The 27,678-nt window shown below is 42.0% G+C and overlaps 1 protein-coding gene across 3 annotated transcripts; it reads right to left on the reverse strand.

The window, feature by feature from the left end:
• Nucleotides 1-1,361: 1,361 nt before the first annotated feature.
• On the reverse strand, nt 1,362-23,300 carry ccdc9b (coiled-coil domain containing 9B). Of its 3 annotated transcripts, none has more exons than XM_026151693.2 (14): nt 23,035-23,300; nt 19,284-19,391; nt 19,084-19,188; nt 18,348-18,503; nt 13,440-13,589; nt 11,134-11,196; nt 9,513-9,691; nt 7,597-7,646; nt 7,460-7,507; nt 7,271-7,367; nt 5,467-5,500; nt 4,761-5,364; nt 4,569-4,651; nt 1,362-4,253 (listed from the first exon to the last, which is right to left on the reverse strand). In XM_026151693.2, exons 1-14 carry the CDS (start codon nt 23,044-23,046, stop codon nt 4,227-4,229), a joined length of 1,716 nt encoding a protein of 571 aa, XP_026007478.1. In that variant the 5' UTR covers nt 23,047-23,300; the 3' UTR covers nt 1,362-4,226. The 3 variants fall into 3 exon arrangements, with proteins under 3 accessions (XP_026007478.1, XP_026007477.1, XP_026007479.1); XM_026151692.2 differs by lacking the exon at nt 23,035-23,300 and adding an exon at nt 22,561-23,000; XM_026151694.2 differs by lacking the exon at nt 23,035-23,300 and adding an exon at nt 20,151-22,947.
• Between the last annotated feature and the right edge of the window lie 4,378 nt (nt 23,301-27,678).

Genomic DNA, 27,678 nt, shown 5'->3' on the forward strand with positions numbered 1-27,678 from the left:
ATCACTTCCGCTTGACCGACATCCATCAGCTGTAATGAAACACCTTGAGAGCCTCCGACTGTTAAATCACTGTTAAAAACCTTGGCTAATAGGAGGCGTTGCTGACACGAGCAGTAAAGCAAAGGAGCGCCTTATAGACAACAAACAACAGTTTCACACAGTTTTATATTTTGAGCAATTTGCTTGTTTAAGTTTATTCTTCAGTGACGCTGACCTTTGTAACCACAGACAAAGGTCAATAAGTAACAGATTACATCTTGTTTGATTCATTTGTGCAAAAGGTTGTGTTTTTTAAGGAGCGTTTATGTTTTATTACCTAGTACTTACTGAGACTTCAGGAAGTTACTGACCCCAGTCAGGAAACTTTCCCAAACTTTTCCTAAAAAGAAAACCCCAAACAAACCACAATCTTGTTCCCACATTTCAGCTTTCACATAAACTAAAGTTGCCAAACTGAATGGAGTCAATCAGCAGCAGGTATACCAGCATGTTGCTGACTGACAGATTAGTATTGATGTTTAGGTGTAATTGTATTTGCCCAGAAGAACTAGTAGAAGTACTGCTTTTACCTCTATGAAACAGCCTGGAGTAGCGACTCTTTTCTCATAGGCAAACGCCAAACCAAAGCACCAAAACAGAAGGGTGTTTTTGCAAACCAAAAAAGGATGACAGGCCTCGACATAGTCTTGCTTTAAAGCTGCTTGGACCAAATGTTGATCTCTTTTTTAAAAAATTTTCCTCAGGATAGTAAGCCTCTCTCCACTGCAGTGCACAGCTGACATAATCCCACACTGCACTTCAATCCTCTAACACAGCCTACAGGTCTTATTTCCATAATATCAACACCCCCAATTTGGTGCGCTATTGTGTCAAACCCTTCAAACCATTAGTTAGCTTATAGCATTAAAGTGATCCAGAAGTGTTACAGCTACCTATTTTTTGTGCTCTTGTGTTAAAAAGTAAAAACAGTGTACAGCAGGTCACAAGCTCAAAGGCCTCAAAGGTAGAGCGCTGCCATGGAGACAGACTTGTGAGGAGATAATTAAAACAGTAGCACCTATGGGATCCCACCTGCAGGGCTGAGAGAAAGCTGTGTCTAATGCAACAACTCTTCAGAGAACCCGTGTGAAGTTAATCAAATTAAACATGAAAGCAGAGTCTGTAGGCAAGAAGTCAAAATGTATGGACCGTTGGTGCTGCAGCGTGCTCTGTCTTTATCGCACTGGTCCTCCGATAACGTGTTAAGAGTGACGAAACAAAAGAAAAACCTGCACGCAACAAATTCACCGACTACTGTGCGTTTGCTCAGGTGCACGAGTAAAGTGAAGTGAACAGGGTGACAAAACGATGCCAGCCGGAGCCTTTGAAACACAGAAAATCTTTATTCATGTGGCGTATGCTTCGTTCCGAGCGGTTCAGCAAATGAAGACATGTTGCACATGGACTCAAATTAGAGCGAGTACTCTGAGCAGCAAAAAAGGCTGGGATCACACCTTGAAATGCAGCACACACGCATACACAGGCACATCTAATTACAACAGTGCGAGAACACACGTGGGGGGTACTTGCATACTCCCCGCCAACCAACTCATCTCACCTCAGAAACTTGACATTTAAGGAAGGTGACAGTGCAGATGTTAAACAAACTGAATGAACAAGGACTAAACACTTAAATATAAAATGCTCTATGATTGTGTTTCTTCCACTACATGAAATCTCACAGGGAGATTTAAAAAAATACTTCAAAGGGAAACAGTGACCTGTTTTTCACACAGATGTTTCCTTCTACTGATAGATTGCTATCCACATATAATACAAAATAAGGCCCCTTCTTTCTTAACGGATGGACTGGCTTCAAACGTTGTGGCTCGCTTCTTGCTTTTTTGATTTTATGTAACCTCCGTAGACACAGACAAGACCGCAGCTCAGAGCATGTCTGCTGTGTTTTCCACTTACAGTTACATAACTGTTTACTACACGGTGGCATTGACGAAAGCCAAAAACTTCTTAATATAACTGTCGCTTCTTACCAAAATAGCATCAAAGGCTGGCAATAAATTTTAAAAAGGAGAAAAAAAATACGACTCAGAGAAACACAGCTTGAGATTTACTTGGTAACATTCTCCTGTCCGAAATGGATAGGCAAATAAATAAAATAAATGAGGCAGTTAATATACAAACCATAAATTAAAGTACACCTTCAATAGCTGAAGAAGCCAATATGCAAGGCACAACAACTGGCTAAGATATTAATCAAGGGAAGCTTGAAAGATATTAGGCTCTCTTTCACAAACATAATACAGAACAAATAATACAAAAGGGAATTTTAGCTGAATCCCGGCATTCTCAATTCACCCAACTCAAAAAATGCTTGAATTATATTTTTTCCCCCCACTCACAGGGGCCCAAAGACCAGAATTTGTACACTGTTTGTTTAGAATCAGCTAACATAGTACATTACAATCCTAAATTAAGTGCCAAAACATAACATAAGAAGAGTGAGGAAGACCGGATCATCGGGATTCAGCTGTAAAACTGTGCTTTAGGGAACACAACAATAGTGTGCAAGGTTTCTACTCTGCAGTGTTATAAATCAATATTTAAACATCCAAATGTGTTATGCTTTACCGTCAGCTGGCTTTTTATTTTAACAATAAAGGAGTACACTAGTGAGTTATGTCATCTTACAACTGGATCGCATTTATTTCTTTCTAAACCTAGTTCTGCATTAAACAGAATGAGGAAATTGGCTCTTCTAGATGGCCTCCTTGGGCAGCGCTGCAAGCTACTCCAGCATGGCTGCTTTTTTTCTTTTCGTTTTTCTTTTTTAATTGAGTTAAGGCTTTTAGAAAAAGAAAGGCATTTTCAGGGCGCCATCTGATCCAAGTCCCAGTGGTTTGGACTGAATGTTTTACTTCTGACGCCTCGGGATGTTACAGTAGAACTCTGTGCCGATCGTCTGAGTGTGGGGGACATATTCATGGTGCACAACGCTCATGACTGTGAAAGAAAGAAGAAACGAGCATGTTCTGGATGTCCTGCCTTAAGGCTCTGACAGGGTAAATTTTCCTTTTTCAGGCTGCCCTTTGCTCTCTGGGACATAGATCCAGTTCCCCAGTGCTGATCCCCCCACACTGTGACACAAATGTATACTTCCTCTATTTTCCCCGGTGAAAAGTAGTCGGACCACAAAGCAATGTAAAAACAGCAGGCGCAGGGGATGTGGCTCAGAGCTGCACAAGGAGACGACCTTGATAAGTAAAAAGGCCAAATTTAAATCAAGTAGATTTCTGCCACTTATGGGCAGAGTTGTGAGGTTTCATGACTGCAAAGCTGTCATCCCCAAATTCAGATAATCTTAACCAGAGTATGACATCATCAGGCTCCTGTCTTGATATCAAAAATCAGTGGCGCGCTCCTTTCAATGCTCTTAATAGCAGAAACATTTACAGCATGTCAGTAGTAACATTTTGTAAACTTTGGACTGTCTTGGTCACTGGCCAAAGACATTAGGGTTCAAATGTGCGTTTTAACAATATACTGATTTCATACTTCCCAAAGGCTATTTATGGATGCTGGAAGCAGTTAATAATATCCATTTGTCTACTACTTTTAAATGTAGAAATAAAAACTCTACTGGAGGTCTGCAACTATGTATCGTCATATATTACAATCTTTATTCAGTTACTGAAAAGTTACTCAGGGACTACAGCTGAAAAGTAGCTTTTAGCTATATCCGGTACAATATATTTATTGTGCATCGTCCCTGCTAAATAAGCTAAATAAATTAAAAAAATATACCTCTAAGGCAGAATCAGGCACTAAGTAATTAGACTGTGGCTTGGTTTAATGTCAAGGGCTATCTAAATTTAACCGATTAGCTAGCCTCCTGATATGTACCTCAACATTTTCATACAAAGGTGTAAACATTCAGTGATATTGCACTCAAGCAGCGTACTTCCATACAGAAAGAGATGTCAGTACACATGTTTTTGTACACATAAAGTGCTCTGATGTTAAAAAAAAAACAAAAAAAAAAACACTAATAATAATCGAGCGGGAAAAAGGTGTCTCACCATTCATGTGTCACATTTGAGACAAAAATTCAGCTCCCACAGTTTTGCCTGTAAGCTATAAACAGTATTGCAAACGAGCTACTTTGAAGCAAAAATAATGCATCCAAATGCTGTGTTTTGGTTTCAGTGTTTATATCCAGAAAACGTCAGTTAAACAATTTTCCCATGTTCTCGTGCCTGCAAAAACAAACAAAAAAAGAGAGAGAAAAGGATAAAAATTACCAACTGCAACTTTCTGTATTTTACATTTACTGTATTTTCTCATTCCCTCCTCAGTATGAACGATCATACATTATCTGTTCAGGTGGAAGATGAAATGAAAAACCATTCTCACAAGACTATTTCTCCTGCACTCCATCAAGACTCAGAGGGGCTGAATTAAAATTGGATAATACGCAGCTGCAGTGCAGATATATTGCTCTCCTCATCCTTTTAAATCCCCATCCATTTGCACTTCCTTCCATTTGCACATCTATTGATTCTCACACTGACCTTGTCACTGCTGGTGGAGTGTGTTGGGTGTGTTTCTCCAGACTCCAGGCTCAGAACAGACAGACCAGAGTCTATCAGCTCTTCTGTGAAAACAAAAGCACGGTTAGTTTACTTGGAACATCCACACACGCAGCCAGGAGAAAAATAAATAAATAAATCTTAAAAATCAGGCTCGCTGAAGTTCAGGCGTACCTGTGTTTGTGTTGCTGATGTTGCACTTAGGAAGTTCCACAGGCTGGATCTCATGTAGAGGGGTGCAGGCTTTTTCAGCAGGGGGGGAGCTGGGAGCTGTGGGTGGGCTGCTGTCCTTTTTAGTGCAATCAGTTTCAGATCCCTGCTGCTGTGCAAAAGAAGGTGCAGCTGGCCCACCTCCTTTATCCTGAAGACTCCCATCATCCTGCTTGGCACTTTCAAGAGGCTGACGTGGCCTCTGCATTTCATGCTTGTTCTTTTTAGGTGAGGAAGCTTTCAAAGAGCTGGGACCTCTGGATTCTGACTCTTGAGACCCCGTGGTTTGCCTTGCATGAGCCCCCTGGATGAGTTCCTCAGAGAAGCGCACTTTCTTCTCCAAACCCCGAGAGGACGAAGCCTCTGCCTTCTCCTGAGTCGGGGTGTCCTCTCTAAGGATAGCAGCCGACACCGAGGCTGCTGATTCACTCGCTTCCTCGGGCGTGCTCAGTGAATCCGGGCTCGGTGACTGCTTTGTTTTTGCGTCCTGATCTTTCAGCTCGTCTGCATTAGCGTCTGTGAGGGCATCAAGTTCCTCAAGGAATTCCTCCAGCGTCGTCTCAGGCATCTAAAAGATGAGATCAAAACGAAAAACAGGAGTGTTTCTTGCTAAATGGATGTCTTTTATTATTCACTTTATAGCAGGGTCAAAAGAGGTTTCACCTCTCACCTGCAGGTTCTCTCCATCATCATTTGCCTGCCATCTGAAAAAAGGGTATTCAGAAACAAAAAAGCAGTGTGTTGTGAATCTCTTTTTCTTTGCAAGTTATAGCATGCTGCAATATTGTATATAACAATCAGCAACAAGAGTAAATAACACAGATCATTTTATCACAATGCAACGTTCAGCTGGCAAAGTTTAGGTCCTGGCATTCGTGTGGTACTTTGACACATACCGTCCACTTAAACATTACCGCAGAAGAAGCACACCCCCACAAGCTTTCTACAATGGCACCACAGCATCTCACCCTTAGCAGGACAACATGTCACACCACAAAGCAAAAACAGTTCAGGACTAGTTTTTTTCTTTGACATTAAAAGAGCACAAAGCTCTCAGTTAGCCTTCAAATGGTCTGACTGAGCATCTGTGGGATGTGCAGCAATAAGCCCTATTTACAGGTCGCCCTCAGAGATTCCACGAGTATAACCTAACGGGTCAGACGAGACTGCTGCAGGCCATTTCAGTGTTATAACAGCATTTGCTTCTCAGTCACATACTTGCTCAAAAACCAATGACTACACCATGAAAGGTAATGACCAATGGGAGTCATATCAGGTGATTGTCCAAGGACATGTGGAAAGCAAGAGCTGTGATTTGAGGTTGGGGCTCAGCCTTCCGAGGCACAGACACACACCGGTCTCAGTTGTTGTGATTGTAATGGCTTTTCATGCATGAACTCCAGACAGTGTCAAGAGACTCAGGCTGGGACACTGTCCTCAGTTGCCCTTTGTCACATGTAGACTCAGTACTGGATTTTGTGTGTTTTAGGTAAGGGTGCTGTCTGGGTAGAGCATGCAGCAGAGCACGAGATGACCACTTGCTAGCTGTGAATTTAGCCAATTATTACATTTTCCCTTTTTTCCTCACATCAGCGATAGGAAATCGCACCAACTTTGTACTAAGGAACTGGTGAGCTAAAGACTGTTTAACACTGTTTCATGTTTAATTCAGCTACATCAGACAAAGTTCTCACACGCACCTCCATTTGGATAATATCCAGAAACATCGAGAGCTGCAGTGTATGTGTGAAAATGGCTTTGGTGGCCTGTGGGCTGCCTTTGCCCACACTCAAATCTGTTGCCAACTGTAACAGCAGCACAGCCTGATAACAGGAATCTCACACCCGAGTGCTGTTTTACAGAGCCCCCCTCCAAATCCTTACCTACTTTTACAGAGACATAAAATAATCTTTCTCACTCCAAGTCCACACAGTGCCTCAATTTCAGCTCTGTGGCTGTGGAATTTTTTGGACATTATGATTGCATTACAGCGCACATATGGCCTTTTCCACCAGCACCTACTCAGATCGGCTCAGCTTGGTTTTTAGGGTTTTCTCATTAGGTGTAGTACTTAGTACCAGGTATTTGTTTAGTACTTGATGGGGTTCTAAGCAATCTGAGATGACCCCAAAATGTGATGTCAACAGGCTGCATGCTCCAGATTGGCTAGACGGCCTGCTCACCATCAAGTGGTGTTTCACAGCAGAGGAGAAACTGTGGAGGGGGGGACAGAATGCGACCTTCTGGGTTATTTAGTCAGCTGCCACCACTTCTAAATTAAGTCTCATGACATCCAGGGGAATTTGTACATTAGGGCACAGTGCAGAAAAACAGCATGTCTTTCCACATCCGTTTTACGTACTGCATTAGTCATGCCGATGTTTCTTGTAACCGCTAATTGAAGCTATGTTGAAAAACGCTCTGATGGTTGAATCACCTTTGCCAGCAGCCCATTGTGTTTAGCTGTTACTGACCTTCTGGCCCGCCCAGTCAGGCGATCTTTGCCTTTTGCTTTACTGCTCATCACTTGCACGTTTTTAGCTCCCTTGTCTTTGCCTCGCTTGTCATGAGCTAGGTCAGAAAAATACCAAAAGTTTAAAAGTCTAAACACTATAAGAGTATTTTATGGGATTTAACTGTTCACTAAATTATGTGGGGAATACCTTTTGAATCGCTGCCTGCCCTGGGTCCTCTTCTAGCATTTCTTCCTCCTGCAGCAATGTGATATGTCTTTTTTATGATTTGTTATGAAGCGTCTTACTCCTTACGTTCTCAGTAAGGTCTGTGTCTTTTGTCTTACCTCTGCTGGAAGGCCCCCATTCTCTGTCAGAGAGGGATTTGTCTGAAAACCTAGAAGCAGAGGTTTCGTTTTAGACAGTAACAAAACCCAGTGTGACTAATATCTCTATCATGTTCCAAAATCATTCATCTTTTCCCCCCTCAGGCACTATAACATCTCATCTGCACAACATAAACGGACATTTCAGTATATCATTGTGGGCCTAGAGTTTAAGATTGTGCAGAGATTCCATTCCTACATTCGACATCCTCTGAAACCGCGTAAATTGTCGAATCAAAAACACATTTCCTCTTCTGTTCTTTCTCGGGAGCCTTGTTAATGCTTCGCCAAATAAGGCAAGGCATTTCCATCCCTAACCCCCCAGCTAAAAATAGCTGCTCTTTCCTTGTGCCTTTACATTTGGATACTACCCTAAACAGCACATTAATTTACTCTGCAACTTGGTCAGTCTTTGTACAGCCACAGCTCAGTTTGTTTGAAATCTAACAAACAGTTCACAATAAACGAGTTGTATTTCTTTCCCGCGGTCAGTTTGGGGTGCTATCGTGTGATTTTCCCCCACCAATGCGGGCAACAGCCTGCAACGCTGTATGAAATGTAGCTCATGAACTCCTTCACATGAAAAAAGTTATATTAGGCATACATAAGTAACTGTTTGGTAATGTTTTAGCTGTGTAACATCGTCCTGTGACTTGGTGACAATCAGCCTTGCAATCATGTGTTAGAACATGCACAACATCCAGAAACCTCATCTAATGGATTCTTCACTGAATAATTTAACTACAAAGAGGCACAATGTTCTCCGGGGTTATTTTCTCCTCTTCATCTGCCTAAGTGAAGTGAGCCTTTCAGTGAAGGAAGAATTTAAAAGTGAAAAGGGGAAATCTACAAAACTAATAACTTAAAATAAAAATAAAAAAGGCCTTAGTGCTAATAAGACCATTTTTAGCCTGCATGGTACTGCATACTGAAAATATCTTAGTACTGAAAAAGCCTTCTCTTAAAAGTGACAGTCCACTGTTCGACCTCCAAACCCAACATGGACTTTTTTGTTCTTTAAAGGAATTTGTACTGCTTACTTGACCTCCATTTCATTATACATGTTACCCCTAGACTCTCTTTACAAAGCATAATGTTTCTTCCTGTTAAAAGGGAGTTTTTTCTTCCCACTGTTGCTGAGTATTTGCTCATAGTGGGTGGTCTGACTGTTGGGGTTCTCTTTGTTGTTGTGATTTGGTGCTATATAAATAAAATTCAATTAAGTTGAATTGTTTGGACAATCTAAAATCCTGGAGTCCTGGCAACATTTTCAACTAAATGACAGCAAAACTTTATTTGGCTTATCAAGCGCTATAGTTAAACTATAACTTAAAATCCTGGATAGTTCAGCCTCTAACAAACAAAGAAGTAGTTTTGTGAACAGCAGCTTTAAACCATCACAGAATTACAGATATAGAAACAGTTATCCACGACTCAATCACCTCCCAGTTGGATTATTGTAACTCCCTATTTATAGGATTACCCAATTCTAGTCTTTTTCAGTCACAGATGGTTCAAAATGCAGCTACTCATCCTGTAAATCAGGGGTCTCCAACTCCAGTCCTCAAGAGCCACTGTCCTGCAGCTTTTAGATGCATCCCTACTCCAGCACAGCTGAATCAAATGGTGGAATTACTTCTTCAGCAATCAAGTTTAGCAAAGGCCTGGTAACAAGCCATTCATTTAATTCAGGTGTGCTAGAACAAAGATGCATCTGAAAATCAGCTCCACAGTATTTCACTGATCTCTGAACTTCATATTTTGCCATATTTTGGTTTAAAATGTTATTATTTTATTTCTTTTTTAGTCCTTCAGCTTTAACAGCTACAGCCAATGGGAATATGAATGTAAACCTTTAACTCTTTAAAAAGTCTTACATATTGTCAGTTTTATCCATGTCCCACGCTCGTCTCCACTGGCCCTTGGCATTTTTATGGCGTGCCACCCTCTCCCTGTCAATCTGCTCACGCTCCTTCTTCCACCTTAAATATTCCTCCTGCTCCTCTCTCGATGTGGGGACGTTGAGGTCTGTGATGGCCTGCAGGTTCTCGATATCCTATGCGCATGCAAAAGACAGCATTTCAGTGTATAAACTTATAATAATGGATACATATACAGATCTGTGGGAACCACAAATGTGTGTATTTCTGCTACGTTGATGTATTTTGCATAACTTTAAGTGCTAACCACTGCCTCCCTGGGTAAATACCGATCAGTGTTCCAGGAAAAGTACAGTTTATAGCAAATACAATTAGAAGCTCTTCCTCCATTCCCCTCTTAACCTATTTATTGATTACTGTGATGAGAGCAGAGAGGATTGCTGGCTAATAGTAAAAGGAGATCTGATACAGGCTCATTAACACATCAGAAAGGGCAGAAGCTGCTTGTGTTATAAAGCCTTCAAGCAAACCAAGACTAGAGATGTCACGAAAAAGACCAGCAGTTTCTGAGAGAGCGTGCTGATGTCTAGAAAAAAAATACATTTGTTGGATTTCTGAGTACCAGGAATGACCATAAAAATCTGTATTGAAGCTCAAAGCAGCAGCTAAAACCGTGAGAGAAAAAGAGATGCAACACAGTGCTGGTAAGAAGCTATGACAGGTCATGTTTTCCCCTCAGGTGAGGGCCAATCAAATCGAAGTAAACATGTTGCCCTCCTGCCTACACTTATTGGAGAACATGGCATCTGTCCTCATCCTGTTTTCCACCTCGTCTCTCCTTGCTCTGTGCTGGCCCTCAGAGGACATCAGGGGTCACACGGGAAGACGGTTTTCACATGTTCCAACAGGCCATGATCTGCTGCCGCCCCAGCTGCTAATTAAAATTTTTTTTAATTTTTTGCCAGGAGCCAAAGAAGGCATGTTGGATATTACAAAGTGAACCTGGCCAGTTGCTGAGATCATAATCTTACTCTCAGTGACAGTTGAGCTTCCAAAAGCTGCACTGATTTAGGTCCATATGGTATATTTGTTACACAAAAGTGTAACACACTTTACAACATGATGAGAAAAAAAAATCTACATGGTATTTCCTTGAAATCTGTGTAGGCCAGGACTGCAGCAGCCAGAGAGGCACGAACAGCATCACTTGTCATGTGGAGAATCCGCCGTGCCTTTGAAGCCAATCCTTCCTGCCTCCCCAGTCAGGCTGCTTATCGCACACCAGATCTGTGAGACAACTCTGAGCTACTGCAGCAAGGCTGACATGCAAGCCAGCGGGAGGCAGATGGGAAGAAGCGCTAGGAAAAGGGGCACGTGCACGGCAACGTGTTGTGCTGTCTGCGTGTGTTTGTGATGTGGACAGAGCGCATATTTGCATTTGCTATTCTCTGTGCTTTGTATGCTAACGTAGTGTTGGTGAAAACCTTGTTTTCACTGACTGATCATCAGCAAATTACGTGGTCACGATGAGCTGAAACTGCAGTCCTTTGAGCTGAGAGAGGTTAGACACACAGCATCTAAATGTTTACATCTGTGTATGAGGGTTTTTTTAATTTACCTGGCATTGCTCTGACACCCCGTGATGCTCCTCAGTGTGCTTCTGCCCCTGTTTGACCTCATCCTGTCAGAGAGGAGAAATTAAAAGATGAGCTTAGCAGTTATAAGTGTGACACAGCAACTTGTTGCTCGCTAATTAAACACTGTTGTAAAGAATCGCTTTGCTGCTGTCACAATCAGGCCACTGACTCATCCATTAGGAAGGACTGAGAGGTCTAGACTGCCACCCAGTGGTCTTAAAGTGTAATGGCACAACTTGGCACAACAGCTTCAATTATAATGTAATTTCTGTCCACTCTGCACAGGGGCAGACTGCAGTTAGCAGGTAGCTGACCTTGGAAACCACCTGGCGGTTTGCAAATCAAACACAGCTTATTAGAGGTACAGAATTGTGCTAATTTCTATTCTGGTGTAGTTCTGATTTCAATGATGCGCTCTGGTGAACACAGAGGATGAGTCATGTTGCTATTAACAGCAACACTCTAACAGCTGAGGGAGGATGGGGGACAATAGGCACCAGGGAGAGCGAGTGGGCTGGTAACACACCTACGGGCTGGGACGCCCACACGATCATTCACACGCCCACATCCAGAGAGAGTATAGCTCACACATACACAAAGACCCCCGGGTACCTCTTTTCTCTCTCATCCCACTACTCCGTCTTCCTCTCCCTTTTTCTTGGCACCTTGCCAGGTCTGTCTCTTCGCATAATGAGCCTTTTCAGAGTGAGAAGGCAGTTGAATGTTAATTAGATCAAATCGGCCCTTTCAGGATGGTGGGAATAGGGAAACAATCGTGCCAGAGGAGTGTGGACCACTTAAAGTTTCAGGAAAAAGAAATGAGGGGAGATTGAAACAGATGGCACGGTTGCCAAGTGTCTCTCTCTCTCTCTCTCTCTCACCCTCCCCTCTGTTCCTCTCCGTCCGACTGCATTTCCTTACCCCTGTCACTCTCTCTCTCGTGAGCGTGAGCAGTCTGGTCATGAGGTTCCTCCAGGCTGCATGAGACACCGCTGCACAGCCACACCCCTGTCTCTCAAAGAGTCATTATTTATTTCCAGGGTGTCTCTCGCTCTGTCGCACACACACATACCCATCAGATAATTATTTCAGAGGCAGGGCAGTGCAGTAGCAATGTGCACCTCAGCGTGAACCAACGCAAATATTTTTTTAAAGCTTGCCAGATGGATCCATGGTATGTTCTCCTACGGTATCACCCTTTAGCAGCTTTCTCCCCCGCTGCTCTCATATAAACCTAGTGAAATGACACAGGTTACGTAAACCAGGTCTCTGGGATTCACAGATGACTGGTGCACTGGAGCCCTGGCTACTGTTCAAGTGCTGATTCAGTCCACATGATAAATGGGGGGGGCACAGACCTAGTGGGCCAGAAATAAAGGCAAAAAGAACAATGTGTTCAGCCCATAGATTCAGTGCACATTAACCCAGACGCCCAGTGAGCAGCACTTAGTGTATCGGCCAATCGGTAGCAGAGATGCACATTTTAGACTGAACCTGTACTTCTGCAACTCCTGCTTTCATGTCCCCTCCCTCCCACCCCCCCACCCCCACCCTATGACCAGATTGTGTCTGTGTTTACAGTGGCGAGGATCAGCTGCCTGTGCATCAGCTTATTTATTTCAGTCTGTGAGTGTGTGTGTCTGCGTCAGGCTTCAGACTGAGGCAGAGCAGCTGTTCCAGACTTTCTGGGGGGGGTGGGAGGGGAGGCTAAGGTCACATTGCATTTCACAGACGATGGCAGGGGCACACGAGTCCCTGCCTGCATTAAATATGGCATCTCAAGCAAACCGGAGTAACTTGTAAAAGTTAACTGTGGATGATTTTGGGAGATTCGGGTCAAGGTATATTCCTCAGTTTCCCTTTCACACGTGAAACACACAGCAGGAGATGACAGGAAATTCTTCATGCGGTTTACTCGAGGAAGTTGCCTGAATTGAATTTTTCACACGTACCTTTGTCGAGTGACATCTAGAGAAGATCAGAGCTGCAGCGTGTGTGTAAAAACAGCTCAAAAAGGTTGAAAACTTAGTTATGCAGAGCATCTGTTCAACCCACAGCTCTATTAGCCACCCTCTCCTTTCCTAATCTCACACCAGTCAGTCACAGCCCGGTCCACCTCCTGTCAACAAACCATTATGCTCCATCACAGGGATGGAGGGGATGGGCCAGACAACATGTCTCATATCTATGTAAAACACGTCGGTGCAGCATGTGAGAATAAACAAAGGGAGGGGGGAGGGAGTGAGAGTGGAAGCAGGCAGGAGTGTTCGGTGTGCGTGAGTCGGACCTGTGGTGCTGAGTCTCTCTTGGTCATGTGAGATGGCTGCTTCGCCCTCCCCGCTGACTCCACACGCCTCGCCTGTCCATCATCGGCGGGGCTCTTGACGTCCACAGGGCCCGGCCTCTTCTCAGGCCTCTCACTCACCACCCTCTTACCCTGGAGAGTCAGTTACTCATATTATTAGCATTACATAAGTGTCAGTATGTGCTCTGCACTACAATTTGAAACATTCATTTAAGGATTCTCAGTTACAAGTACTTAGACACTAGTTTGTGGGTTTGGTGAAGTCATTCATACGCTTTAAAAATTTGACAAATTTTTGTGATGTCCCCAACTTTAGCACCATCACTACCTTTTATCTCATTGAAAACTAACTACAAGTCTCAGCTGTACTTTAGCCCTAATTAGCCAATGAATGACCCAATCAGCATGTCTTATTTTATACTAGAGATGGACCGATCCGATATTATGTATCGGTATCGGTCCGATACTGACGTAAATTACTGGATCGGATATCGGAGAGAAATAAAAAATGTAATCTGATCCATTAAATATCAAAAAAGCACCTCACAAAACTTGCGACATGGCGTAACTCGGCTCATAACCGTAGCACGTAGGAGCAGTGTGGTCACGTGATAGAGCGGCTGTGTGTATTTGTAGCCTCAAACCAGCATTTCATCTCCGAGGAAGTGATCCCAGAGAGAAGTAAAGCAAGTGTGTAAGTTCATCTCTATTTGTAAAGCATTCCCATGTTAAGCTTATCAACTGATATATGGAGCGACTGCCTCTTCCTGCTGCTACTTCAATCATGAAGCTGATCAATGATCAGCTGATCGGCTTTTCTGTCGCAAGTCCGTCTCTCTTCTTTGCTTTTGGCCCACTTTGCACCAGAAAGAAACCAGCGGCTGAACAACAGCAGCACGTTTAAGCTTGATCAGCTGTTGTTAGAATGTATTTAATATTACTTTCTACTCGAGGATCTTTTTCTACAGCTGACGTAACTGTGCAGGGGCGGATCTAGCAAAGTTTAGCCAGGGGGGCCGATAGGGCATGAACAGGGAAAAGGGGGCACAAAGACATACTTTTCTTTCTTATTCTCATTTAAAATGTCGAGCTTTTAATAAATAATTATCTGACACCCAAAGTTTTAATTTGATGTAAAATGAATAGAAGTCCATTACTGTATATAGTGACTGTTAAGTCTAATATACCCTAGTAAGCTATAGTACTTTTTCCTTTGGGAACCATCTGTGCAGTCTGCAATTTTGTTGAAGAAAGATGTTGAATCTATTTAATATTTCTTGAAAAATAATTGATTTCTGTGCATTTTTTTTCACACTGCATCAAATTAAAGTTGATTACGTCGATTAAGCATCATGAGGTTGAGGGTGGGGGGTGGGTCCCTATTTTTTATTTTTTTTTGCTGGGAGTTTGCAACCCTATTAGTTAGGTTGCTTAATATTTCTGCTAAGTACTCTTTAAAATACCAGAATAGGGAGGATGGAGCAGGTTTAAGTTTATTAGATTGATCAGTTTTGCTGAACTATGAAATATTTTGGGTGCAGTGCATTTTTTACATACACTATAACAGAATAGCTTTAGTGTTTTGTTTATTTAAACTTGAGTATGAACTTATACAAAATGCAGCAAGATATTAAAAAAACAGTTTTATTGATTAAAAATACACTATATCGGATTCATATCTGTATCGGCAGATATCCAGAATTATGATATCGGTATTGGACATAAAAAAGTGGTATCGTGCCATCTCTATTTTATACTAAATAATAATATAAACATCGTAAATACAAGCTGCAGATTTGTGTCAATTTAGCATGTGAACTAAGGATACATGGTTAAAGCATGTTGACCTCTCACTGAGTTAGGTTAAGGAGAAACCAACTCTGAATTAGATATGTATGTCTTAGGGGTGCAACGATACTCGTATCGATATTGAACCGTTCTATACAGTGCTTTCGGTTCGGTATGCATATGTATCGAACAATACAACATTTTTAATTTATTTTATCAACTTTCCTTCTGCTGTCTGTGTTGAGCCCTCTGTGGATCTGCGCTCGACAGTGTAGCCTCGGCGGAGTAGTCGACCGCAGATTCACTGAGCGCAGGGCAAGCTAGCGAGACAGAAGTTAAGCTCTCGTAGCAACATTGCAAATTGAACCTCCCCCACCCTCATTCAGATCTGGCCTTTGGAACTATTTTGGTCTTCATGTGACGTATGACCCTGAAGGTAAGCGCGTCATGGACTAAAGTAAAACAGTACAGGGAGTGCAGAATTATTAGGCAAATGAGTATTTTGTCCACATCAACCTCTTCATGCATGTTGTCTTACTCCAAGCTGTATAGGCTACTGTGCATCTCTGTAATGAGAAGGGGTGTGGTCTAATGACATCAACACCCTATATCAGGTGTGCATAATTATTAGGCAACGTCCTTTCCTTTGGCAAAATGGGTCAAAAGAAGGACTTGACAGGCTCAGAAAAGTCAAAAATAGTGAGATATCTTGCAGAGGGATGCAGCAGTCTCAAAATTGCAGAACTTCTGAAGCGTGATCATCGAACAATCAAGCGTTTCATTCAAAATAGTCAACAGGGTCGCAAGAAGCGTGTGGAAAAACCAAGGCGCCAAATAACTGCCCATGAACTGAGAAAAGTCAAGCGTGCAGCTGCCAAGATGCCACTTGCCACCAGTTTGGCCATATTTCAGAGCTGCAACATCACTGGAGTGCCCAAAAGCACAAGGTGTGCAATACTCAGAGACATGGCCAAGGTAAGAAAGGCTGAAAGACGACCACCACTGAACAAGACACACAAGCTGAAACGTCAAGACTGGGCCAAGAAATATCTCAAGACTGGTTTTTCTAAGGTTTTATGGACTGATGAAATGAGAGTGAGTCTTGATGGGCCAGATGGATGGGCCCGTGGCTGGATTGGTAAAGGGCAGAGAGCTCCAGTCCGACTCAGACGCCAGCAAGGTGGAGGTGGAGTACTGGTTTGGGCTGGTATCATCAAAGATGAGCTTGTGGGGCCTTTTCGGGTTGAGGATGGAGTCAAGCTCAACTCCCAGTCCTACTGCCAGTTTCTGGAAGACACCTTCTTCAAGCAGTGGTACAGGAAGAAGTCTGCATCCTTCAAGAAAAACATGATTTCCATGCAGGACAATGCTCCATCACACGCGTCCAAGTACTCCACAGCGTGGCTGCAAGAAAGGGTATAAAAGAAGAAAAACGAATGACATGGCCTCCTTGTTCACCTGATCTGAACCCCATTGAGAACCTGTGGTCCATCATCAAATGTGAGATTTACAAGGAGGGAAAACAGTACACCTCTCTGAACAGTGTCTGGGAGGCTGTGGTTGCTGCTGCACGCAATGTTGATGGTGAACAGATCAAAACACTGACAGAATCCATGGATGGCTGGCTTTTGAGTGTCCTTGCAAAGAAAGGTGGCTATATTGGTCGCTGATTTGTTTTTGTTTTGTTTTTGAATGTCAGAAATGTATATTTGTGAATGTGGAGATGTTATATTGGTTTCACTGGTAAAAATAAATCATTGAAATGGGTATATATTTGTTTTTTGTTAAGTTGCCTAATAATTCTGCACAGTAATAGTCACCTGCACACACAGATATCCCCCTAAAATAGCTAAAACTAAAAACAAACTAAAAACTACTTCCAAAAACATTCAGCTTTGATATTAATGAGTTTTTTGGGTTCATTGAGAACATGCTTGTTGTTCAATAATAACATTATTCCTCAAAAATACAACTTGCCTAATAATTCTGCACTCCCTGTATGTTGGATGTGCCACACAGTGCTCAATTACATGGGTGGGAGCTAGTGTGTTAGCGCAGTTAGCTCGTTAACGTGTTGGCCGTCCAGCCCCACGCACGGGGCGATCCGCGGTAGCTCGTTAACGGAGATTTGCCGTGTTGTGGCGTTAAGGTCATTTCAATGAGATTAACGCTGACAGCACTAGTGGGAACACAACGAATATGACTGCACATTTACGCCAACATCATCCTAGTGCAAAGACAAGTGGAAGCAGACAAAAACAACAAGCATGCATGCTACAAACTTTACCCGAGTCATTTAGACAGCCGTTAGCACAGGATTCTCCTTATGGGGACCTGATATGTTTAATATGCTGCTGAGAATATAGCCCAGAAGAAGCGGATAGTAGAGCTTTTATTTTATAAGAGCCATTTCTCTGTAATAAACTCTCTTTTCCAAAGATGAGCGATTTCTCGATCAGATAGATTTATTTTTTTTATTTTGTTGTTTCAGCAACATTAAATTTAAAAACTGTACGTTTGAGTTAAAATATATATTTATAATTTTAATAAATGACAAATTAAAAAAGCATGAACATTTTTTTGTATCGAAAAAATATCGAACCGTGACACCAAAGTATCGAACCGAACTGTGAATTTTGTGTATTGTTGCACCCCTAGTATGTATGGATGGATGGATGGATGGAGATCCAGTTGCTTTGTTGTGTTATATTTTGATTTGCTGGCCCGGTGTGGCTCCAAGACTTCTAAGGGACATCTTTAGAAAGTTGTTCTAAGAGATCTATTTCATCCTGCTATGAAATGGTTCCACCTAATTGTTCAATAAGTCCATTGAGATTTTCCCACACAGCCATCCCATGGTTTACAGAGTAGAGTCTTTTAAATGCGCCAACACTCTTTTGGATGCACATTCTTGCCTATGCAAGAAGAGCTCATGGAAAGAAAAAAAAACTACCAGAAATATTTGTAATTCTTAAATTACAGATCTTTATAAAAACATTTTGTGGCATTCTTCCTTGTTACAATATAACTAGACTTTAAGCTAATGGGGTTTTGGCTCTCCTGTACTGGGTCCTTGTCACTTTTTCCTTGTAGTTAATTTACCTTTTTGCCAGCCATGGTGACCGTTAGTTGCTTCCTGTGTCCTCGGCCAGCAGTCTGTGGAGGAGCCTCTCCCCCTCTGTCAGGTCCGGCTTCCTGCTGTCCCTTCCCCGCTGGTGAACCGCCACTGAATGGCTTTGTCACCACCACACGACTATCCTGCTTCCAATCAAAGAAAAGGACAGTCTATGAAATATATGAAATATTGATGTAGTTAACAGCATTTGATAGAACAGATGGGTTCTATCAAATGCAAAGACAACACTGTGGGATATTAGTTAATGTAGCTTTTTTAAAAAACCAGGGGTGTCGAATATAAGGCCGGGGGGGGGCAGAGACTCCAAACCGGCCCACTGGACATCTTTGAAAAATGTGAAAATATTTTCCTTTTAATTGTATTCTCATAAATTGTACAGCATTTCCTACTGATGGAGACCTCCCCCACAGTCTTTCATACAACACCAAAGTAATAAATAAACATTTAAATAACAGAAATTCCTGTTTTTTTCTTTTTTTGCACATTAACAAAACTTTCCACTTCAGGAATGATGTACCAGAACGTTTTCTGTAGTTTAACTTATTTCATGTATTTTTTATAATTTAAGCCCAAAGAGTCAAGCTGACAGATTTCCTTTATTAAATAGAGCAGCATTTCTTATTCAGGTAGTAAAACTGAGACGTGTTGGGATTTTGAATTAAAGATAAAATTATTATTATCATTATTTTTGCTGACACTCACACTAGCGGACTTGCTGATTGTGATGGTAAGATCGTCGGCTTTGCCCTTCCGGCTCTGCAGTGCCATTCCTTCCTCTTCTGCTCTTTTCCTGTCCTCCTCTACCTCCTACAAACAATAAAGTAATTAGGAAACCTGAAAGAGTTGCAAGCTCCACACATAAAACCTCAGAAGCTTTTCTATATGTGAAGGCTTCTTCTCACCTTGTACCTCTTCATGAGAGCTTCATTCTTCCTGCGGAGAGCCTCAATCTTCTTGTCCAGCTCCAGGTCCTTCTCATGATCCCTCTTAGGCATCATGTCACTGGAGGTCTGGGATGAGACATTTATAGGTATTCATTAGAAAAATAAAAACATTTACATTTCATCAGATTGATCTTATTTTGAGGCTTCTATGGCTTCATTAAACCTGGTTTTCTCACAGGTGGGGTGCCGTGTGAAATTTAAATAAAACAGAATGAAATGATCTGAACCCTACTGTTCACTGGAAATAAAACAAACAGGATATGGCACAAGCTCAGAAATAACCCAGTCTCATGTTGAAGTTCATGCATCCAACAGGTTTCACAATTCTTTTAGGACTGGAGTAATGTTACCACTTTGTTGCATCACTTCTTCTTTAAACATTTGTGTGGGAACCTAGGAGACAAATTGCAGTCATTTTGACAGTGAAAGGTTTCTTATTTTCCAAACACAGCTGTGTGAAAAAGAACACTTACTGCTTCCCCACAAATTACAAGTAGAATCCAGCTGCTGCCAATCAAATGCACTAGATTAAAAAGAACATCACCAAATGTGTCCACCTCTATAGAAGCAGAGGGTTTTTGGCCATTAGCTGGTATGGATCACCTCAAGCTCAAACTATACAATGCTCAGAAAAAATACCAGGCCTCAGTTAACATGTTAAAAGTTAAAGTTTGTGACAGTACAGAGGAGAAAGCCATCTTTTCTCTAAAAGAACATGGCAGCAAAGCTTAGCTTTGCAAAGCTACATCTGAACAAACCACAAGACCTCTGAAACAGGGAAGATTAGTGTGGAGATGTTTGGCCATAATACAAAACTGCACGTACCAGCACACCAGGACCTCATGGCAACTGTCAAGTACGGTGGTGGAGGGCTGATGTCTTCGGCCTGTTTTTCATCTATAAAACCTGGACACCTTGAAGTCCACGAGCTCCTCTATATACCAAGGAATTCTAGAGTCAAATGTGAGGTCATCTGTCTGATAGATAAAGGTATAAAGCTCATGCAACAAGACAGCAGCAAATCTACCACAGAATGGCTGAAAAAATTAAAAGAACCAAGGTGTTGTAGCAATGTCCAGACCTCTAACTGAAATACTGTCGTACAAGTTTCAAAGGACTCCATTGAGACCTCCATAAACTCTCTTGACTCTATTTTAACTGCCTACATGCCTTTTAGCACTTGGACCACTTTACTGCAGAGCCCTGGAGAATCATCACTGTTTATAACAAGCTGTTTTTTGGTGTGTGTGAAACACTTTCATTACTTAACAAATTGAATTTGCACCGCAAACAATAGTCTAGAAATGAAAAACTTTTGTTACAACTGATCTATACTAAGCAATGAGCAAATAAGATTACAAACCAAACCATACACACCTGCTTTAGCAGTGTAAAGAATTTGATATTATTGTTCTAGACACATTTATCAATAAAGAACAAAATGCCTACATTCAGCACTCAGCTCTATTCTTGTGTTTCTGTATATATTGTGAGTTTGACCATAATTACAATGACATTTAAATAAGCAACTGCAACAATATAAAACCTGCTTACAAGCAGAGGAGAAACCAAGGCTGACAGGTGAAGTAACCATCAGCTGATCAGCTGGACTGACAATTATTTTAAAAAGGCACCTGTGTACATCAGTGTGCAGCAGTGTGCACACTAATAACACACTAATAACACTGATAGATCCTCACACCCACCACAGATGGAGCATTCATCATGAAGCTCAGTTACACGAGCTGAATGCATATGCAGACCAAATTTAAATACCCCAATGCAATCAGCAGGGCACAAATAGAGGCTCCATACTGAAAATGTGCTCCATGTGCTCTCATACAGCCTGCTTCCTTCAGAGAGAACCTCACTTTATCATATTATACCAACTGTAACTGTAAAAGCAAGGGCAGGCATTAAGTTAAAGGACTCTTAAATGTGCACAGATGTTCACAGAGCAGGGACAGTGAAGCATCAGATTTCTGCATGAAAAAGAGCTAATTTCCTTTAACCTGCAGCAGCTTAGCCTCCTGTTCCCTCCCTCCCTTACTCCCGGGTCCAAAGTGTGGCTCAGAAAACTGGTGAAACAGGAGCACTCCTCTGGAGCCCAGCGGCTAAAAGAGGCTATACTACCTTCTTTAAAGCAAACAGTAATTCAAGGATATAGCTTCAGAAGCTGATAAAAGCAAAGTGCAATCTTTCTCATCGCCACTGGGGGGACGATTCCAAAATCAGGCAAATTATATAGAAGTCTGTGAGAAAATGTTCCAAATAATCCATTTATTTATGACCTAAATGTAGGTCACAAATATGAGTTTGTTGTTACAATTGCTTGCTTAAACTCTTATGTAGCACAACATTGTGTTGATTTTGTAAACCGTGGCTTAATTGAAAATAAAAGACACAATAAAGTCCTGCACAAGTTTGAGTGTGGCTGATGTGATACACAAATATAGAATAGAATAGAATAGAATAGAATATGTGCCAAAGCTAAAATAGAGCAGACTTGTCATTTCAAGACTATTTCAATTATCAGTACTTCTTCTCTTATAGCAAGCCAACACCATTTTTCTTCTTAGAAAGAATTCAAACATAAACAGCAGTACGGGATTAAATCTGAATGAACAACATTCACTGTCAAATCAATCAGCTATGTGTCTCCCTCTTTGAATCACTGTCGGCATCATCTGTTGTTATTCACAGCTCTGGAGAAGTGACAGTAACGCCGGCAAATAGAGAATTTGCCACTTCTGCTTGTTTGCATCTGTGAGGAAAACATAATTCATTTTGAAGTGTCCTGTTCTCCACTCTCTGCATAAGTGACTCTGAGGGGTCAGACCATCCTGACATGCATAGGACGTAGATGTGCCAAAGTGAGTCAGTCATCCTCCACTGTTGCTTCACTGACGACATACAAGTCAAGGTTTCTAGCACATAACGATGACTCACTATGAGGACCGCAAGGAATCTATTCATGTTTTTTTTTCCATCACTGCAAGGAATGGCTGCCACTGGGATGCTGAATAGTTGAATTCACACTGAGCTCTCAAATCGGTCTGATTTTTTGCAAAATGACGGCAACTACATATCCTGAAATCGTCTGGGAAGCTGCAAAAAGCTCAGCGGTTGTGAAAAAAGTTTGGAGTCATTCAAAGGGGCGAACAGGCTGGAAAGTGGTTACCTCACTGCTCTTAGTTGTCAGGGTACCCAAACACAACAGACCATGAGGACATACCACCAAGAATAGGCGCAACAGAGAAACTCGCTGTCGACTCCGATTCTCAGGGAGGCCAATGGCGGAGAGTGAAGCAAACGCCCGCTTCAACGAACCAAAAAGTGGGGAGAATCTTTGCAGAAATGGCAAACCTCTGGCTCCTGGAGACCTGTGACAGTGCAGCAGCACAGCTAACACCCTCACGCGATCAAACGGCACACAGACCCTGCCAGCGGATGGCATCCATGCCCGGACAGACGGGCAAAAGGGGGAGGAAGCATGCTGTAGGGAGGAAGCAGCCAAGGCTCCCCCCCCCCACACACACACACACCACCTCCTACCCGGCGATCCTGCCACCTACGGGAGCGACAGCAGGGGAGAGAAAGAGCCAGAGACACAGCTGAAACTGCGACAGAGCAGAAGAGGAAACGAGGGGGAACCTAATACTAAAAAAAGAGAGGGAGAGCGAGGGGGAAGAAGAGAGAAGGCACTCACTGGTCTTTCCATGTCAGCGCTGGGAGCTGGGCTGGGTCCATGCGCAAGGCAGCCGTGGCGGCAGAGAGGGCTGGCTGGAGTCGACGATCATGCCTTGATTACAATGAGCCAAGTTGGGCAAGCAGCCAAGACGTCTAACAAATGCACAGAGCTCCCCTGTTAACGGATTTCACAGCGCCCACCCGCTCTCTCTCTCGCTCTCCCTCTCCAAGCCTCCTACCCGCTTGTCCTCACTCCCTCCTACCCTCCCTCTCCCCCTATAAAGCACTTGCTCGTTCCCCTCCTCACTTATCTTCTGCTCGAGGCACGCCGGTTAAAACCTGTTACCCTCCGATCATGCGACGCACTCTGTGAATCTGAAATTAGCGCTATTGCTCAAATGACACTGTAATAAACAAAAATAAGAAACACCTTTTTTTTCCTATAAGTGAATAGAACGCCACATGCTTGGCAACAAATCTGTCTGATTTCTCGTATGTTTTTATGCTTCAGACACTGGCAACATAAGAACAGTTTCCCCTTTATTATCTAAAATGTAGACTAAAACTCGCTGATTCCAAAACTGGCACAATTTGGTTTATTAAAACATAAAATACTACTCTAACCTTTTAAACAGAACTCCTTTCCTAGCTTATCATACCACTGTGTGGATCCAGGCATCACAGAAATATGATGCACGTGCTGTTTGTTCCCACTGTGGTTTCAGTAGCTCTTTTTCCCATGATGTCAAGACTACACGTTGAGAGTACTAAAGAAGCATCCTAAAGAAAGGTGCACTGCAGGGGGAGTGGGGGGCTTGCATTTCCCACCATTCTTCACACGCCGAGCGCTGCCTCTACCAAAGTTTGAGCGCTGAAGACATGCAACAGCCTGGCACACAAATAACACAGGCAGCTGAAGAAAGGCTACAGCACTGAGGTCGGTCACTTAACACTCCGAGTCAGTGCTCTGCAATTTCCACTGCATTGTGGAAACAATAACACCATTGAAAGTTACCACTGGGAGCTGTTGCATATTTGTCATATTCAAGTCCACATAGCTTTAATTCTGCACATATCAATCCTGCCAATGAGCAAAAATATATATATTTTAGAATAAATAAATATATATGATGTTAAGGCCCCTAATATATCAATATCAAAACTATTCTACTAAATGGGGAAGCAAGTTGTTAAATATTATAATGACTGCAAGGAAGTGTAATAGCAAGCTGTTATCAATATCAGATCAGAGAGAAGCCTTACACTGACACTGTATTATAATTTAAGGGTTATGTTTACTGTCACTGGTGTGAAAAGGACCAAACATAGTAGAATCAGAAATGTCAAACCAATGAGGACCCACAATGCAACAGTCACATGTAAAATATAAAAACACCGTAGTACTGCAAGATTATTACAGTTAGTTACTTACAAGTAAAGTCAGGAAAAAGAAGCCCACTGTAAACTGAAATAAAAAAAATACAAAAATAAAACATTAATATAATGAAATATAGACCTGTACCTTCTCCCTGAGGGCAGCAGATGGAAAAGGTGGCGCGCAGGGTGATGTTGGTCCCGCAGGATACTGTGCACCCTCCTCAGACAGCGAGTGGGGAAGATATTACTGATCTCTGGCAGACTTGTTCCAATAATTCTGCCAGCTTCTTTCACCACCCGCTGGAGTGCTTGCTGATCGGCCTTGGTGCAGCTGGGGAACCACACTAGAAATCCATACGTCAGAACGCTGCTGATGGCACAGTTGTAGAAGTTCAACATCAGAGATCTGGGAATGTGTGCGCTCCGCAGTCTCCTCAGGTAGTAGAGGCGCTGTTGGGCCTTCCGTACAACTGAGGTGATATGGTTGCCCCAGGACAGGTCCTCGGTCACAGTTACCCCCAAGAATTTAAAACTGCTCATCCAGACTGGCCAACAGCCTGTATCCACAGGCTGTGAGGCTCCTGAACTCTCTGCCCCCCTCTCACGGACAATAACCATATCCAACTTCTTAATAGCAATGAACTGGTCTGCATTGGTGCATCATATCTTTATTCTCTTCCCCCTCCTGCCCCCCCCCCCCCCCTCTTTCTTAAATAGATAACTATCATATCTGATATCATATCTCACAGTACAATAATATTGAATGGGTTGCATTGTTGTATTTTGTCATGTTTCTCAGGTCTTTGTCTGAATTTCTACGAACATTATTGCTAAGGATTGTCTTATTGCATTGGAGTCACACTGGGTTAAATATGTACACTTGGGTTTTAAGGGGTATTTATTATTTTCTTCTTTTTTGGGGTTGTATGGAAGCCCCAAACACAATTTCATTGTTCTTGACAATGACAATAAATAAATAAATACTAAATATACAAAAATATAATGTGTGAGATGAGTAATGGTTCTTAAAGCATCGTTAGACTCTTTGAAAGTCAAAGCTTAAATGGCAAATACGGGGTAAGTTAAAAGGCAAATTTATAAATTTCTTGCCTGACAGTTCAAATGCTATGCTTAAAACAGGCAGACAGAAAAATACACTCATGTCAACAGCAGCAGAACTCACCGCCATCGAGGATAACAGCAGAGACACAGGCTGCAATGTGACGTCATGTCCACCAGGTGGCGCCAAATCACCGTCAACATTAGTGAAGTTCCACGAGGCGAGACGAGTTATTGATTTGAAAATAAATTCATAGAAAATCATTCTTACGTCCTTTTGGTAGCGTTTGCACGAGTGTGTGTGATCATTCTGTCTGTAAGCACGATAACTCGAAAGGTTTTGAATGGATTCTGATAAAACTCTATAGGAGTGTAGAGTGGGTCATGATAACAATGCATTAAAATCACATGGCTGACATCCAACAAGGTCTTCAAGGTCAATTTAATGACTTGTTGCCTGAAAAATTGGCAAAAAAACCCCTCACAAGTGATTGTGATTCTCACAAGTGTGGTATGTATTGTCAACATCTAGAAAGTGGTGTTTAATGATTTAAAATATCATATGACATGTTACACAGAATTAGAGCTGGGCGATATAAGATTTTTTCATATCACGATATGCTTTTTTCATTTCAGGCGATAACGATATCTATCACGATATAAGCCAAATAACTATATTTGTAAGATTTAAATGTGCCGTTGCTCACAAGTAAAATGTGAAATAATCAGGGTTAGGGGGGGTAGAGGAAGAATATATATATATATATATATATATATATATATATATATATATATATATATATATATATATATATATATATATATATATATATATACACATATATATATATATCTTCTTCCTCTACCCCCCCGCCCCCCCAATTTTTGCACATGTCGAGGAGCGTGTCAGGCTACATTTCACTGTGTGTTATACTTGTATAACTATGCATGTGACAAATAAAGAACCTTGAACCTTGAACCTATGTCAGCGCTGGGAGCTGGGCTGGGTCCAGGCGCAAGGCAGCCGTGGCAGCCTTGCGCATAACTGCAGCATAACTAAGGAAGGATTCAGGGTCACCTGGTCCAGCCCTAACTATATGCTTTAGCGAAAAGGAAAGTTTGAAGCCTAATCTTGAAAGTAGAGATAGTGTCTGTCTCCTGAATCCAAACTGGAAGCTGGTTCCACAGAAGAGGGGCCTGAAAACTGAAGGCTCTGCCTCCCATTCTACTTTTAAATACTCTAGGAACAACAAGTAGGCCTGCAGAGCGAGAGCGAAGTGCTCTAATAGGGTGATATGGTACTACAAGGTCATTAAGATAAGATGGGGCCTGATTATTTAAGACCTTGTATGTGAGGAGCAGGATTTTGAATTCAATTCTGGATTTAACAGGAAGCCAATGAAGGGAAGCCAAAACAGGAGAAATCTGCTCTCTCTTTCTAGTCCCTGTCAGGACTCTTGCTGCAGCATTTTGGATTAGCTGAAGGCTTTTCAGTGAGTTTTTTGGACATCCTGATAATAATGAATTACAGTAGTCCAGCCTGGAAGTAATAAATGCATGAACTAGTTTTTCAGTGTCACTCTGAGACAGGATATTTCTAATTTTAGAGATGTTGCGCAAATGGAAGGAAGCAGTCCTACATATTTTAATATGTGCATTGAAGGGCATATCCTAAGGTTTTCTCACAGTGTTACTGGAGGCCAAGGTAATGCCATCCAGAGTAAGAATCTGCTTAGATACCATATTTCCAAGAATTTCAGGGCCGAGTACAATAACCTCAGTTTGATCTGAATTAAGAAGCAGAAAGTTAGCGGTCATCCAGGTCTTTATGTCTTTAAGACATTCCTGCAGTTTAACTCATTGGTGTGTGTTATCTGGCTTCATGGACAGATAGAGCTGGGTGTCATCTGCATAGCAGTGTAAATGTATGCTATGTCTTCTAATGATGCTGCCTAGGGGAAGCATGTATAATGTAAGCACAATTGGTCCTAGCACTGAACCCTGTGGAACTCCATAATTATATGTGAAGAGGACTCTTCAATTATATAAATAAACTGAGTGTATTAATTCGTTGGATTCTTGTTCAATATTGTTATTACTGAAAGGAAGACTAATTGCAAGCTGTTATCAATATCAGACCAGAGACAAGCCTTTGATAATGATAAAAATGCAAAAATGTGTGGAACGGCCTAAGCTAAAATGAATAAACATTAAATGAATCAGGAGC

This window comes from Astatotilapia calliptera, chromosome 19 (genome assembly GCF_964374335.1).
Source record: "Astatotilapia calliptera chromosome 19, fAstCal68.1, whole genome shotgun sequence".
Taxonomy (NCBI): Eukaryota; Metazoa; Chordata; class Actinopteri; order Cichliformes; family Cichlidae; genus Astatotilapia; species Astatotilapia calliptera.

Coding starts and splice junctions, on each gene's coding strand:
- ccdc9b (XM_026151692.2), bottom strand. CDS start 22,782: ATGCCATCCGCTGGCAGGGTCTGTGTGCCGTTTGATCGCGTGAGGGTG. Junction 7,647..9,512: donor ATGGATAAAACTGACAATAT/GTAAGACTTTTT, acceptor CTCTGCTTCTAG/GTTTTCAGACAAATCCCTCT. Junction 4,254..4,568: donor ACTCCACCAGCAGTGACAAG/GTCAGTGTGAGA, acceptor TTGTTTTTGCAG/GCACGAGAACATGGGAAAAT.